At 40.4% G+C, this 17,246-nt stretch overlaps 1 protein-coding gene across 1 annotated transcript in view; it reads right to left on the reverse strand.

Annotated features, from left to right (window-relative positions):
• The window catches only part of Col19a1 (collagen type XIX alpha 1 chain), a 326,054-nt gene that overhangs the window by 18,733 nt on the left and 290,075 nt on the right, over positions 1–17,246 (reverse strand). Inside the window, exons 41-46 of the mRNA XM_051152999.1 lie at positions 15,031–15,084; positions 9,391–9,435; positions 5,959–6,003; positions 5,790–5,852; positions 2,481–2,516; positions 2,294–2,338 (exon numbers count right to left, since the gene is read on the reverse strand). Of these exons, the coding sequence (XP_051008956.1) occupies positions 2,294–2,338; positions 2,481–2,516; positions 5,790–5,852; positions 5,959–6,003; positions 9,391–9,435; positions 15,031–15,084 (288 nt within the window). The remainder of the gene's footprint in view (positions 1–2,293; positions 2,339–2,480; positions 2,517–5,789; positions 5,853–5,958; positions 6,004–9,390; positions 9,436–15,030; positions 15,085–17,246) is intronic.

Consider the following 17,246-nt stretch of genomic DNA (forward strand, 5'->3'; position numbering starts at 1 on the left):
CCAAGGCTATACAGAGAAACCCTGTCTCGGGAGCACATCTCTGAGATTTTTTTCACCTAGAAAATCTCAAAATCTGTTCTAAATCACATGGTTATCTCCTATTTTGCATTTTTATTTGGCCTTTGTTAGATTCTTTGTAGTTTCTTCTATAGTCCACTTTTATATGGGTTTTCATATGTAATCAGCGATAAAAAAAAAAAAAAAAACAAAAACAAAAACATACACCACTCAGGAAACCAAGGGAGAACTGTAACGAAGTCTCTCAGTGACTGGGGCGGGTGGAAGGGCAGTTGCCTCTGAGCTGGCTTGCTGAGGAGCATACATAAACCTTGAGACTTTGTTGAATAAGATGTGAGAATTAGGAGTAACATGACATTAGATGTAGCTGAATGCAAGAGCAGGGTTTGTAACGTTGCCTTTGTTCCAGGTGTGTGCTATGTGTGCCTGAGGGAAGGAGTGTAACCTTCAGTTACATATTCTCAGTGTTTAATAGTCTGTCTTCAGGAAGTGAGGTCTGAGCCAAATATGATGGACGGATGCTGGAGGCTGCCCAGCATTTACCATACTATGCCCTTATCTGTAATGGTCTGCAAAAAGCTCATCTGTATTTGTTTTGATTAAAAAAAAATGAAAATAAGTGAACAAACAATCATAGGTATTAATGTGATCATAAAGTACAAAAGGAGATATAGAAGCCATGTTGAAAGAAAACAGATGCCATAAAATCAATGACACTATCTTATGAATAAAGCTGCTCTGAACATAGTTGAGCAAGTGTCCTTGTATGGTGGACCTCCTTTTTGGTATCTACCCAGGAGTGGTATAGCTGGGTCTTGAGGTAGACCTATTCCCAATTTTTTGGGAAAGTGCTAGATTGGTTTCTAGAGTGGTTCTCCGCTCATGTCTGGATAAATTTTCAAGATTAAAAAATATTAGCATATTTGGATCTATGATCTATTTTTTATGATTAGGTGAAACCTCAAAATTATGTGTATGGGGCCTGGTGAGATAGCTGAGCTATCTCACCCACCACCCATTGTCATTTCAGCCCTGAAACCGCACATGGCACCTGTCACTTGATACGTGATGTCCTGGATTTAATCCACAAAGGCCACATGGTAGAGGGAGAGAACTGACTCGCATAGGCTGCCCTCTCATCTCCACAAGCATGCTGTGGTACACACACACACACACACACACACACACACACACACACACACACACACACACACACACACACACTTTTTCTTAAAAAATAGATGTTTAAAAAAACCGGAGAGAAAACACTTGCTTAGAATATGGGGCCTAGCCATATGCAATCATTGAATATTGCCAGTAGGAAATATGTTTACAAAACATCATCAATCCAATTTCAAAAGAATACATGTTTTATGTTGAATATAGATAAGAGTGAAAGATTGAAATATGTTAAAAATATCAAGTGTTTATCCCTGTGTAAGGATGCCTAGACGACTTTTTCTTCTTAAATTTATGTTATCTTGTTTTTCATACCTCATTCCATTACTATGAATTACTCGTGTAACAATAAAAAAACATAATACATTAGATACCAATACACAAACACATATGTGGCCACATACATAAGAGCAAAGTAACAAGGTCTGAGGAACTTGCTTCAGGGACACAAGTCCTAGTAGGAAATTAAGATTCATTACAGAAAACACAAATAAGTGTCAGTGACAGTGCCAGGAGCCCAGAGCTGCGTGTGTAACCTCAAACTCAGTTCCTTTCTATTTCTCCTCACCCTCATACTTAATCCACCCAGGGTTCCTGTGGGTCAGTGGTTTTCAGCCTGGGCAGTTTTGCTCCCTAGAAGGCATTAGCGATGTCTAAAGATGTTTTAGTTAGTGACAGTTGGAGAGATGATGGGGCCAGCAATGCTACTAATATTCTGCAATGTACAAGACGGCCAAACATCACAAAACACACTGGCTTCTAAGTATCAATAGCACTGTGGGTGAGAAATCCCTTAGTTGGCAAAAGAATTCGGGTGGTGGTTATCATTGGCGTTTGTGTCTAGGGAGGGTGGTAGAAGACCTTCCAAACTGGAATAGAAAAATCGACTCAGATGTGTAAAAATAACAGGCATGTCTGCCGCATGGCATGCTTACGAGTCACATTCTATGCCTGGGAGAGATCGTGTATTATATACACCCTAGCCATTTCATGTTGGCAGAATCAATGTTGTCTACGTGCTTTGCTGTGTGGCCAAAGTGACAGAACAGCTGTATCAGACAGGCATGAGCAGCAACCACAATGGTCATATACATACGCGTTCTCCTTTGGGGCCTCTGTCACCAGGTTTACCCGTGATGCCCTGGAAAACAGATATCAACACTAAAACCCACTGCTTGCCAAGATCCTTAGTCTGACTGACCTAAATGATAGAGCATTTGAGATATACTTATAGATTAGAAAATTTAAGAATTCATACTATTTAAAGTGTTTTTTCCCCATACCTGAGCACCTGGTAATCCATCTTTTCCATTTATGCCCTAAAAAGACAAAAAACAACATTTCTATCCCATATCTGCACACAGTCATAGTTAAACACACAAAAATTACATAACGTATTTCTTCTCATATCTTGGCGAGTCTGTGTGGCAAATAGACTATAAAGTCAGTATAGTCTCGTGGCCTTGAATACAAATTCTGGCTGCCTTTTCCTGGTTCTAGACCTGGGGATTTGCTTCATCTGAGTAGCACCAGCACCTTCAAGCACACGTAGGAGAGTGTAAGAATGAGTTTACAACTAAAGAGTAGGTACAACCACATGGAAAGTGTGGCATTCACTCAAGTAGTTATCAAAGATGGCTTCTTCCATCTCCTAGGAGGAATGAAGATGCCCCAAAGCACTGGGTGGCTGAGATACAGATAATGATGATGATGATGATGATGATGATGATGATGATGATGATGTGTCTTTGTTGTGCAGCAACTTCTCTGAGATAAAGCCTTCCATCTTGGAAGGGAGTTTCTTAAGACACAGGATATTTTAAAGGGAGGTAAAACACTCCATCCTGCAGGGAAGCTAGTTAACCTTAGGATATACAACTCAAAATCTTCAGGAAGTTCCTGAAACTGATTGTATTTACTATGCTCTTCCTTCCCCAAAGTTATATTGGCAGTAACAGATGTCCTCAGAGCAGCAGAGCTACCTGGAAGAGGCCCAGAAACAATGAAATTGTCTAGAAAAGACACTCTGTCCTGTTGAGCTGCTGGAAGGTTGTGCAGTGCACTTCAGGGTTCCAGCATCATGAGCATCCTCCATGTTGGAGTGGGCTTTTGGCAATGTGGACCCATTTGTGCTCCTGCCAGTAGCTCCCCACATATACTCCTGTGAGTAATGCCAATTAATGGTGAACACTGGTTCACCAAGTTGCGCTTGGCTGGTATCAGCTTACTTTGGTCTGTCTTTGCCTATCTGCGTGAGGAAGGGGGCACTCACGTCTTTACAGGAATATAGCAACACATGAACCTTCTAACAAATTTTAAGCAGAGGGATCCTTCTCTGTAAATACTGTCTTTTGTTTCTGGGCTGATTCCATGAAATAAGCTGACAGCTGGAGAAAAATCATTACATTTCAGTTTGAAAAAAGATAGGAAATGAGAGCTGGGAATCTGTAATTGTAGTTTTTGAGACCACTAAGCAGTCGCTTTAATATTTTTTTATTAGAAAATTGGAAATTTGGAGACTTTTAAAAGGTATTCTGGAAGTGGCTATAAAGCCAGCCCTGCCTGGAGATCTATAAAACTGTCCGAATTGCCCATCAAAGATAGAAGGAGGGAAAGGGCGTGAGGTCAAATAAAATTCCTAGAGCCCAAGCACAGATGTGGCTTTGAGATGTGGCTTGAAGAGAGAGATCAAGGTGAGAGATGTGATTTCCTAGGCAGCAGGCATTGCATGGACATGCTCTCTGAAAGCATGAGAGATTTTATTGTGTGGGAGCAGATTCCACAAGGACACAGCTGCAGACAGCCACCTGTTTTCACTGCTGTAAATCACACTGACATCTGTCGCAGTTGGTAATCCAAGCATAGGCTCAGGAGTTCTCTGAAGCACCCTGGGAATTACCCAGAGTACTTTAGCTAAGGATGTGTTACCTGAAGTGTATAGTTCAAAGATTTTTATTAGCCCCAAGAACACTAGCAATGAAGACTAAACTGATTAAGGGGAGAATGAGAAACAACTGTTGTCACCTGAATAAAAGATAAATCAAATGTAAAACTGGAATTCATGCTTTGAACATTTAAAATGTACACAATTGTTTTTTAAAAACCATATATATTTACATATGTACAATGAAACATGCTCATATCTATGCCCATTTTCCCCACCAGCTCTCCCTGAACCTCTCTTAACATGACCCCTCCCTACCTGACGATCTCTGCTCTTTATTACAAACTAAGTCCAAGTAGCCCTGTACATGAATATATATATACATACACATATTCATGGGTGTAGGGTGGCGACCTAACTCAAACAGGAATGATTCTCCCTCCTGCAGAAGTTTGCAGCACCAACCACTGCCTAGCATGGAACAATTGCTCAAAAAAATGTTTGTTTACTGAAAAAGAGTTGTGTATGGTATTATATCTTGGGAACTCAAGCGTTTAACAAGATGGAGCAGAAGTTTGCTGAGGGGAGGTGATAGGAAGCATGGGATGTTCGAGTGCTCGCTTAGTACCTCCTGCAGACAGTGATGCAGGCCTTTCCGTATTTCATGCTTCCTAACTGACCCACAGAACACCCAGACCCAGACCGTCGGACTCTAAACAGCATATGCTGCCTGTCTTTTACATTGCCTTCCTGAAGAGATGATGGCCCCAGAATGCGTCAGCTCTGAGCTGTCAGAGAAATACTGAACATGCTTTCTAAGGGCTGCTTAGCTTTAGTCGTTCTACAAAACGGAAATCTGATAGGCTGGAGAGATGGCGCAGAGATTCAGAGCACTTGATGCTCTCTCTGGGGACTGGATTTGGGTCTTAGCACCTACTTGGTGGCTCACAATCCTTTATAACTCCAGTTCCAGGGTATCTGACGCCCTCTTCTGGTCTCCACATGCACCCGACATCCATATGGTACACATGTATACATGCAGTCAGTCACTCATACACAAAAAGTGAAATAAATGAAAAAAATTCTTTAAAAAAAAAAAAAACCCTACAACTTTGCATTTCTGGCTCCAGGCTCAGCACATCCTCAGCACATAGTATGACCTAGATGTCTAAACACTGGGTGGGGATGACTGTCATGATGTCATATCCATACTCTGTATCAGTAGCCACAAGCTCTTAGGACACTGGGCATGGCACAGTCACAGTGATCATTAATGACAGTGTCAGGATAGGTCCGTGTCTGGAGGAGGAGTCTGAGAAAATATTTTCTGCTTTAACATATCATATAGGATATAGGTGCTATGTCAATGAGCTGTTAGCTTCTTCATGTTTTAGGGTGTAGCAGGACATTTACTTTTAACTCTACTGAAGTTTCTAGACCTAAAAAATAATGAGTCAACTTTAGTGCTTAAAAGAAAAAAAATCTCACCTCTCTTCACCATTGCTTAAGATATAATGACACAAAATAGGGATCTAAAAAACTGCAGAAGGAATTCCATATTTGTACCCCCAAATTCAGTCTTTAGAACCTGGATGTATTTCCTTCAGCAGCTGCTGGCTCAAATCTTAAACTTCTGAGGAGAAAGTGAAGTGACAGTGCTTAGAACATTTCTTAGAATAGCAGTTTCTAGCTGGTGAAAAGTACTTACTGGCTTCCCCGAGGGCCCTTCTGGTCCAGGAAAACCTATTTCTCCAACAGGTCCTCTCTCACCCTATAAACATGTCCCAAGGGGAAAGAATATTGGTAAAAATTTCTTTAAATTTAAATAGCACCTAGATACTACAGCAGTGTATCTGCTGTTAAAGTTGTTAACTCACCGGCTCCCCTGGAGCTCCTGGAGGGCCTGGGACACCAGGTTTCCCCTGTAAGAAAATAAAATATGTTAAGAGCCATGCTACTATGCCATGTGCTTCTAAGAGTTTAAAGGGTTACCCTGGTATTTGGACTAGGACATAACCCAAGTGCACATAAGACTCCAGGGACTGCAACTTCCACTCTAGAATGTGCTGAGGGTGAGACCGGGCATGCTTTTGAACACGTGAAGTCGATGTATCTTCACTATTGGAAATCCTCATGTCTTTTTCCCTGGTAGCTCTTCCTTACTCTGGGGATGGGAGTAGGTGGGTAGTGGGGGTGGGGTGGAGGGGTGGGAGTTGGGGAGGGTATGCTGGTGAGTTTTTGTCAAGTTGACACAAACTAGACTCATTTAGGAAGAGAAAACCTTGACTGAAAAAGATTACTCTCTAAGATTGGCCTGTGGGCAAGGCTGTGGAACATTTTCTTGATTAATGATTGATGGAGGAGGGCCCCACCCCCACCCCCTCCGCCTACTGTGGGTGGTATTTCCCCTGGGAAGGTGGTCCTGGCTTGTATAAGAAGGCAGGCTGGGCTGGAGAGATGGCTCAGTGGTTAAGAGCACTGATTGCTCTTCCAGAGGTCATGAGTTCAATTCCCAGCAACCACATGGTGGCTCATAACCATCTATAATGTGATCTGATATCCTCCTCTGGCCTGCAGGGGTACATGCAGGCAGAGCTCTGTATACATAATAATAAATAAATAAAATCTTTTAAAAAAAGAAGGCAGGCTGAACAAGCCATAAGCTGCAAGCTAGTTAGCTTGGTCTCTGGTTTGGTTTTTCCCTCCAGGTTTCCGCCCTGATTTCCCTGAGAGATAGACTGTGATTAAGACATATAAGCTGAGCAAACTCTCCTTCCCAAGGTGTTCTTATAAATGTTTTTTTTTTTCTTAATCACAGCAATAGAAAGCAAACTAGAACAAAAAGCAGGGAGTGAGGAAATTTATATCAGGTTTTGAATTTCACAAGGGAGCTTCTCTGTTGGCAGTAAGATAATCTGGAAAAAAAAAAAGGACTTTTTTATTTGAAAAGCTGTGTTCAGGTAAAGGGTTGAGGAAAATATTCCTTTTTTTTTTTTAAAAAAAACCTCTCCATATGCCATGCCCAAAGAACCAAAAGCTCGGAGACCCTGTAGCAGAGACAGGAAGGTAATGTTTAATGGTTTGAATGTGAAGTGTGTCCTACAGGGTCATGCATTTGAACACTTGGTTCTCAACTGGTGGCAGTTTGGGCAGATTGTAACCCTATACAACTGTGGCTAGCAGGCACTCAGGGGAGGGCTTGAACATTATATGCACTTCTGTATTTTTCTCCAGCTCTCCACTGTTTTATCTACCAACACGCAGACAATCAGTGTCTCAACATCTTCCCTCCCCTGGCATCCCAGATGCCATGCTTTCCCTGCCCAGTTGGGCTGTTGTCTATGGATTTTGAGTCTGACGTGGCTTCTGTCAAGTATTCTGGCACAGTGATGAAGAAGGTGACTAACATAGTGGTCCAGCAGAGCCTGGACACTGAAGTGCAGAGTGCCAGCCTGGGCTACTGTGGCTGGGAAAGGTGCTGTAAGGGCATGAGAGAGCAGCTGAGACTTTAAAAGGGTAGGGCCCCCTTTCAACCTGCTTTAGAATTCTGGTAGGAGATACCCCTCAGAAAAGAGAGAAAGAAAGACATTCTAGAGAACGCCCTGGGTAGCCCTGGCTACACTGGAAAGAGACAGAATATGATAGGAATGGCAGGATTGGATCCTGTAGACCTTCTCTGAGTGGTCATGTCATGCCTAGCTGATTTTATCTTTGCCTTGACTACAATAGTCATCTCTATCACTTTAGATAGTACTTGAATATATTTCTATATATTATAAAATTTAACATGTACTCATTTGAAAGTGTGTGACACACTGGCACTGAGGACATTGCCCTTGTTTTTTTGTCCATTATCACTATTTGTAGGCCCCCATAACTGTTTTATTTTCTGAGGCTGAGTTGAAAAATAAAGACATATTTTAAGTCACACAACCGCACATGTGCAGTAGACCGAGTTCTCATTCTTTCCTCATCCTGGATTTTCCAAGTACTCCTAAGAGTTATGAAATCTCCTTTTAAAGTAAACTTACCAGATGTTAGGCATCCAAATATACGCCTCCAAAAATACTTCTAGAATTGTTCATGTAAACCATCTTTTGAAACTATTATACATGTTTTAATTACTTTAGTGGTATCCAGTAATAATTCCTTGAAGCCAGACTTAATTTATGATAGTGGCAGGAAGTATTTTGATGACGTGGATGAGTGCATGTAGCTGAATGCAGCGGAAAAATGAGTTTCTTTGTGAGTGTGAGAATGTGAGTATAAGGGAACAAGTTGAAATTGCAATCTGAGTACAGTTCAAGAAAGAGAGCCCCAAATGCATCAGGTGTGTGATGGGGGCATGAGATTAAATATGAAGCCCCGTTTCATAAAGAATCTTGATTCCATGAAAATTCAAGAGTGCCTGCTAGAGAAAATATTTTTCATTTTTTGCCTTTACAATTATATACATATTTCGTCTCAATCTGGACACATTTTATAAAGAATGTCATTCTCTTGAAAGCACATACACGATGGGCAGCATTTTATTATTTGTTTGAGGGAGTTAAGTGTGAAAATGCAGAGCGATTGTGGGCATTTTTAGGAGGGTGGTAAATGGCAACAGGTGGTGGTTGGAGATTTCAGGAGGCATAGGGTGGTACAGAGTGGTGTTAGCATGGCAGCAGTGGGGTGGGGGTGAGAGAGGACCCTTTCCCATCTTCCACAGTGCTCCTGCCACCCACGCATATGGTTTCCACTGACTTTCTTGTGGTATAATACTGGACTTTCCCTGCAGGGTCACCTGGCAAGAGGATAAATGGGCCTCTTATTCATAAACCGTGACCACAAAATTTTAACGAGGGCATCATGAATGAAGATCAGAATTATCCCAAGGGCTCAGGGAAATGATTTCAACCTTTCTGGGAGCACTTCCTATTCATTTGCAAAGACCTTGATGAGATAAAAGCATTTGACAGCAGAGAGCAACAAAAATGACTGAGAGGATCGAGGCCTGGTTTATGAGGAAGCATTAGCAGCAATAAAGCTGTGCTAATAACCCTGGGTGAAGCCAGCACCCGGGCAGACTACAGCTGGATGTGGGAGCCTGATATACAGGCCTCAGGATGGGAACTCAGCCTACAGAAGATAGAGAGTTGTTGAAATACCACACTAATGCAGAGCCATGAGTAACTGGATTTCTTAAGAAACTTTGGAAGGAAGAACAAGAGACAAAAAGGAGGGAAAGGTAAAAATAAAGAACAGACCCACTAGAGTCCAGAGGGGAACAGGCTCTGAAAAGCTAAGATGAGATGAACCAAACTCACCGATATGCCGGCTATTCCTGGGGGACCTGCTGGGCCTCGGTCTCCCTGTTGAGATGAAAATAGAAATGGCTACTTATAATGATGTCTGTAGACTCCTTACTTTTAAAATTATTACTCAAATAGTAATTTGAAATGCCATTGTGTATGGAGGAAATCTCACAAGGCCCTGTTTTGTTACAAAATCAAGAGTTAGGGCTAGCCCTAAACACACACACACACACACACACACACACACACACACACAAACACACACACACACACACACACACACACACACACACACACACACACACACACACACAGTCATTTCTAAATAGCAAGGCTACCAGCCTAAGAGTTTAAGAGTTAAAGTACAGATACGAGAGAGTTTCTTGCCATGACCAGAGGCCCCAAACAAGTTGAAAGGTTAAGAGTTAAAGTCTAGGGAGAAACCCTAGACGCAACCAGCTCCTAGTCCAATAAGCCTATAGCTAAAGCCCTTGAGACCTCTTTTTCACCACCTCTGCTGTCCCAACTCAGCCATCCCTGGACCCTACAAATGTAAAAACAATCCCTGATTTTTAACACTATACAAATTGTTTATATATGTGTGATTAGTAATGAGGATGCCATGAGTTTAAGGGGGATTGGGGTAGCAAAGGAGTTGGAAGGGGATAGGAAGGGGTAGAATGCAAATGATGCAAAACTAGTACTTATGTATATAATTAAAAGAAATTGGATTTGTAAAGCCTTGTTTGAATATGATAAGTGCTACTGATAGTAACTTGTATGAAGAAAGCTGGAAGAGCAGAAAACAATGAATACACAATTCAACCCATTACATTTTCTTCCTCTAAATGACAAAGTAATTTCTAACACTAATGAAAGACATTATTCATGATATTCCTTTGACTTATTTTAAGAGGAAACCACACACTCTTACAGCTAAAGCTGGTTGATATTTAAAATTCTACACATAATAATATTTTTTACTATGACCTGAAAGATCAACCACATTGAATGTTTTTTAAAAAATCACTTCTTAACCTTATCCCATGCAGGGTCAGAATAAAAAAATGGGAAACTAAAGATCTGTAGTTCTCCTGCTGACCAATCACAAGATCTGTTTAATTGCTCCGAAAAACAGAATGACTTGGATACTTTACAAGAGGCAGCGTGGTTATATAGTTATATGGTTGACAATGTTGCAAGTGCTAATAATTACATATGGAATAATAAAATGGCAATTTTGTTGGGCAAAATCCATAGTTAAAAATGCCTCACAATTTTGCTTTAGGGACAGAAGAGGTCATGAAATAAAGAGATCTGGAGGCTAAGAAAATGGAGTAATTTATAAACTTAAGACAATTGTCACACAGTAGCCATTTGAGCAAAAATATTAAAGTTCAGTTGAGATAATAGACGAGAGAGTGAAACAAAAGTGTCAGTAGAATAATAGAACATATTAGTAGAATAATAGAGAATAGCAATGCCAATATTTAAGTATATACTAAAGGCAGGATTGACATAATGGAATGCTGGCATGTGGTTAAGCAGTATGTCAATGCAGAAGAATATAATTCTCAGAAATAGAACAGCCTTTATAACAGGAATTCTAGGAAAGAGGGAGAAGTGCTATAAGTAAAGCTAATGATCAAATAATGCTTCATATTGTATTTCATATAAATTAAACAAAGAGATATGTAAAAATAAAATAGCATGAATCTTATAAAGGAGCTAGAAGAATCTAGTTGTGACCATTTGATTTTGGTTGAGAAAAGAAAGTAAACATTTTTTATTTTAAAAAATCCAAAGAAGAAATAAAACATAGTTTAGATTTGACTATAATAAAGTTTTTACAATAAGATTAAAGTTAGAAACAAAAGGCAAAAACCAATTAGCATATAAACACTAATAAATATATAGAAGTAATATCTTCAGAATATTAAGCCCCTGTTAAAAGAAAAATAAATAATGCATGATCTAAGTTATAGCCATAGACAGTAGAAGAGTGGTTGGCAGAGATGGGAGGGTGTGGAGGTGAGGAAAGAGTGTGGAGAGGCTCCTCAGATCATGCCAAGTTGCAATTAGATGGAAGTAAATCCTGGTGTTGAGCTTCACAGTAGATGCCAATGGTGCTAACATGCTGTTACTTCACAGTAGTTAGAGGAGTGGACTTTCAATATTCTCGTCACAAAGATGTAACCAATGATGGAATTAGTGACATGACAATAATCCCGATTTTAGCATTATACACTGTATGCACCTAGGGAAAGGTCATATTTTACCTCTAAATTACTATGTGTCAACTAAAATTTAAGAAAAAAAATCAGGAAAAGGACATAAACATATAATTCTCATTTTTTCATCTTGAATATACCGTAACTTTCAACCAGTGGAAACATTTACATATATGATAAATATTAGTGCTCAGAAGGCTTCCAGTTTTGAGGGTCCTCATCACCTCAAATCTCTTTCTCCTAACCATCTTGCCTCGTGTTTTTATAGTGACATCTGAGATACAGTCAATATTTATGGACCTTCCAGCATTTCATTCTCATACCCTCTGGCTTTTGACCACTAAAGTCCCAAGACCCTTGACTCATTTATGGTTCAGACCCTTCATTGTCCTTCACTCCCTTTCATGGTCTGATACTTCTAGGCCTCCTTAAAGTTCCATGGTTACTGGCTTTCATCTTCTCTATTACTTACTGTTAACCTCCTCTTGATACATTTGTGTTTAAGTACTCACTTATCAAAACCAGGACATAGTTGAAACCCATTCCTCTGTTTTTCTGTACCTTTACTTGAAGTCTGTACTTGTATGGAGAAACATCCATAATTGTAAGGACTGATCTGGCTATGTTTTTTTTTTTTTCTTCTTTGTTTCAGTTCATGCCTACACATCATGCTAGTTGCTTAGTCATGAAAGTTGGAGTCTTCCTTAACAACTCCTTATTCCTTACCCTCATCCAATTAATCAGAAAATCCTTTCTTCACACTGTGCCTACATTCCAGTCATTTCTTGCTCTGCCTACTATTTCTACTCTTGAACAACCAACATTGGCTCCCGTCTGGATACTGGAATGGTGTGTGCTGTAATTCCTCCAGGCCCATGTGTTGAAGACTTGCTCACTGGCCTATGATGCCACTGGGAGATGGAAAAAAAAAATCTTTAATCAATGAAGCCTCTTAGAACAAATTCAGATCACTGGAGGCGTGACCTTGAAGGGGATATTGAGATCCTAGCCCCCTTCCTGTTTCTCTCTGGCTACCGTATGCTCGTTCATATTGTACGCCCTCACCACACACTGAAAAGCAATGGGGCCAACTGATCCTGAAGGAAACCTCCCAAGTTGTGAGGTGAAATAACATTGTCCTCTTTGTAGGCATTTATTTCAAAACTGGCAAACACCATCTTCTAGCTGGCTTTGTTTCCCTCCAACCATTTTGGCTGCATTGTCACTGTTATCAGTGGCTCTGGTGTGTTTCGCTCAGAGTGAAAGCTAAAGTCTTTACAATGGCAATTAAGCCCTTTTGTTGCTGCTTATTCAACTTCCTGCCTTGGAGCCTGAGTTTACCTATTTTCTAATACTTTATGAGTCAAGATATATTTACTAATCCCACATCTGCAAGACAATTACCATCGAAATCACTAGATGTTCTGATTCATTTATGACAACTTAAAACAAACTAGAGACACCTGGTAAGAGGGAGTTTCAACAGGAGAATCGAATCCATCACACTGGCCCAATGGACATGTCTGCCGGACATTTTCTTAGTTAATGATGAATGTTAGAGGGCCCAGAGCACTGTGGGTGATGCCACCACTGGGCGGGTGGTCCTGGGCTGTATAAAAGTGCCAGCTGAGCAAGTCAAGGAGAGCAAGTCAGTAAGCAGTACTCTTCCATGGCTTCTTCAGTTTCTGCCTCCAGGTTTCTGCTTGAGTGCCTGCCCTGACTTCTCTTGATGGTGAGATGTTACATGGAAGTGTAAGCCAAATAAAGCCTTTTGCTCCCCCCCACCCCCAAGTTGCTTTTGTTGAGAATATTTTATCACAGCAACAAAAAGCAAACTAGAATACTGGCTAATGCTGGAGCTTATTTCAATCTCTTCTTTCCCTCGTAGCTAAGGGTACAAGACAGCACTGTTCCTCCAGTGGCCACACTGAGCAGCACTGCTTGATGTGCTGGGGCCACCTACCACCCTCTTCCCACTTCTCAGACCTCTTTATCCAAGACTTCTGTATTCACACACTTGCCTTCCTGTTATCCCCTGGAGTGAGTGGCCTGTCTCAGGGCCTTTACATCTGTTGTTGCTGCCTCACGAATTAGTCTTTCTTCAGTCTTATGAGGAGGTGGCTAACCCACCTCCTTTAAGTCACTGCTCAGCTCTTGCTTTGTTTGGATGTCATATGGCTGATATGGGGGGGGGGGCCCTATCAAGCAAGTGTAATACCCTTTAATCCGTTTTACTTTTTCCTCAAAAATATGTTTATCTACTTATTTAATGTGAGTCAGTGTTCAGACTGCATGTATATCTGTGTGAGAATGTCAGATCCATGGAACTAGAGTCATGTAGGTCCTGGGAATTAAACCGGGTACTCTGGAAGAGCAGTCAATGCTTTTAACCTCTGAGCCATCTCTCCAGCCCCAGCCCACTCTACTTTAATTTTCCCTAGAAAACAGGTCCCTAGAAAACAGGTCCCATGAGTATACAAGTTTCATTTGTTTTGTTTCCCTCTTACATTGTAAATGTTTTTATTTTCTTAGAAGAGAGGATGAGATACGAGCCATTCCAAATCTTTACAAACACATGGATTGGGCTGGGCCCAGAGCATTTCTATCTAATTATCCCTAGGTCTAGGCCTGGAAGCTTCTAGCCTCTATACAACCTAATTTTCTGTGACCTGGACCTTGAAGGCTTCATCTTCCAGCCTCAATCTGCCTGAAATGTTTTCAGCCTCTGAGACTTATTGCCGAATAAGCTTACCCTTTTTCGTTCTTTCTGAACTCTGGCTTGCTGGTTCAATCAGCAGTTCTGGCTCAAAACTCCTCTCCAAGCTGACTGGTTCAAACTGCCTTCTCTCCTCTCTGAATTACTCTGCTTGTAAACATTGACTCTGAACTCCACAAACTGAGTTGCATGAAATCAACTGAATTCAACTGAACCGCACTGAACTGTACTCTACTGTCTTCAAGAACTCCACTGTATGCCTGTACTGTACTCTCCTCATCCTGTACTGTACATCTTACTCTCTGTGATGCTCTTAAGTAGCCTCCTTCTCACAAGAGTTGGGAGTATCCCATCTCTGACTCATTCTGTCTAATCTTTCTCTGATTTGCCATTTTGTCTGTTCTTCAATTAGACATCATTGTATGGAATTAAAGGTGTGTGCTAAATTCCACTCAGTGGGATTAAAGGTGTATCATGTCTATATTCTAGCCAGAGGAATTAAAGGTGTATACTATGGGTGTATCTGTATTATAGCTGGATCTCACAGACCTAGGATTTTCAGGGGGACCTTGCCAGAGGAGTCATATTGCTGGGTAAAAATTCCTCTACATACATTCATGAACATAAAGCAGTTACTGGCATTATAGCAGGTAAATACAATTTAAAAAAACACTGAGTGAATATATTTATAACTACTCTACTTACCTTTATACCAGGAAATCCTTCTAGTCCTGGCAAGCCCATTTCACCAGGTTCTCCCTGTAAAATAGGGAAATAAAACATTCAGAAACAATGACCAAAGGCTTATAAGCAATGCTTTAAAGTCATGGTCTTTATGTCCAAAGCACCTCAGCACTAATATGAAACTTGGCAGGTGAATGGTATCCTCTATTTCAAGCAGTAGATTTAAGGAAATCGTTTGAGAAGTACAGCTATTCTCCAGGCATGAGTCCATTTTCAGATTAATTGTTCTTATTCTGATTAGGAATCTAATCAGGACAAATCCCTCTAGTGTATTAATAACACTAATTTCAGTAAGATTTGAATTAAAAGCATATTTTAATAAAGTGTGCTAATTTGTGAGATGCCTGAGGCTGCTAGCTTACAGTATAATATTGAACTCTTTAAGAATGAATGAAGCTGGAGCTCTCAAAGCAGGAAGTAGTACCCTTAACATGGATTCTAAATGCTTAGAAAGATAATCCTAGGAGTGGTACCTTCAATAATTCTAAGACATTGCTCAGGTTGACAGGTACTGAAAGGGGATAGACTAGCATTAAGAAAATAAAACTAAACAAAAAATCCTTTAAATGTTTCTATTGCATGGCCCTAGACAGTAGGTCTTTAAGTAACATATTTGGGAAAAAAATCTATGTTGAAAGATCCTGATGATTTGAACAAATAAACATTTTGATTAAGAAAGACGTAGAGTAGGTTCAGAGAGAGGTTCATCAGTTAGGAGCACTGGTTGTTCTTGCAGAAGAACTGGGTTCAGTTTCCAGGACCCACAAGGTAGCTCACAACCACCTCTAACTCCAGTTCCAGAGGACACAATGCAGTCTTCCTGTCTCTTGTTGGTATTGCATGCATGTGCTGCACATTTATATGCAGGCACACAAAGCACAGAAAAATAAACATTTAAAAAATAGAGAAATAGGTAGAGAGTTATTTGATAAGTTCTAATAAATTGTTGACTGTTAACTGAAGATATTTTTGTAGGACACTCGGTGTTTTAAGCATAACAACACTGGTTGGGTGTGGTGGCGCATGCCTTTAATCCTAGCACTTGGGAGGCAGAGGCAGTTGGATCTCAGATCCTTGTGAGTTCCAGGGTAGCCTGATCTATAAAGAGAGTTCCCCAGCTAGCCAGGGCTTCATAGTGAGAGTTTGTCTCAAAACAAACAAACAAACAAACAAACAAACAAACAAAGCAACACAGAAAACTGAGGCTTCAAATTTTATCCTCTATAGATGTATTTTTGTATACAAAACACAAATCTGATTAAAATGATTTCTAAAACTCTCCTGTCCAGTACTGCTTATTCCCTTATTACATACTACTTAATTAGTGAGAATACACATCGGTATGTTTTACTTTTTTAAAAATGCTCACTAGTGTATAACCTGTCAATCATAAGAAAAAAAAGTTGCTTAGATTCTACTCTGTGTAAGTCTGTGTGGAGGAGGCCCTGAGTTACTGATGCATGGACTCTATCCTGGTACCATGCTGTCGCTTTGTTTACACTGCCAGTAGTCTTTCCATACGATAGAAGAAGCAATCAATTAATTAATCAGTATTTGAAAGTAGATAGTAATTAAATGCTTAATTGAAGTCATTTAGATATTGAATAGCTAAAGAAAAAAGTGGTTTGCGTGAGGAAACCATTCAATTATGAGTATTTTCAACTGAAGGTCATGTTTTTTTTTTCTCTATAAAGCTTTAATCAGATGGTTGTCATTGCCATGTGTTGTGCCTTGAATCTTAAAGATCTTCCCAAAGGGTATGAGTTTAACAGCTGATAACTTCCTGTAGTGTGGGGATCAGGAGGGTTCTGACCTCATCAATTAACCCACTGTGGATTTATGGTTTAATGGAGCTGTAGGGACAGGGCTTGGTTATAAAGTAAAGCTGTCATTTGCTTCCTGCCACCAGGAGACTCACAGCTCAGTACCCATAAGTGTTCCCTGGTATATATTCTGACTCATCAAAGGCCCAGCACAGCAGCTAACAATGGACAGAAACCTTTGAAGCTGTCAGTCAGAACAACTATTTCCTCCTTCTAAGTTGTTTTTCTCAAGTATTTAGTCACAGTGACACAAAGCTGACTTAACATGTCATGGAAGTTGAAGGGTACCCAGAGAGGAAATTTCCCCCACCCACCTCGCATTGGCTTTTCAAATATGTACTCTGGAAGGTACAG

Source organism: Acomys russatus, chromosome 11, assembly GCF_903995435.1.
Source record: "Acomys russatus chromosome 11, mAcoRus1.1, whole genome shotgun sequence".
Taxonomy (NCBI): Eukaryota; Metazoa; Chordata; class Mammalia; order Rodentia; family Muridae; genus Acomys; species Acomys russatus.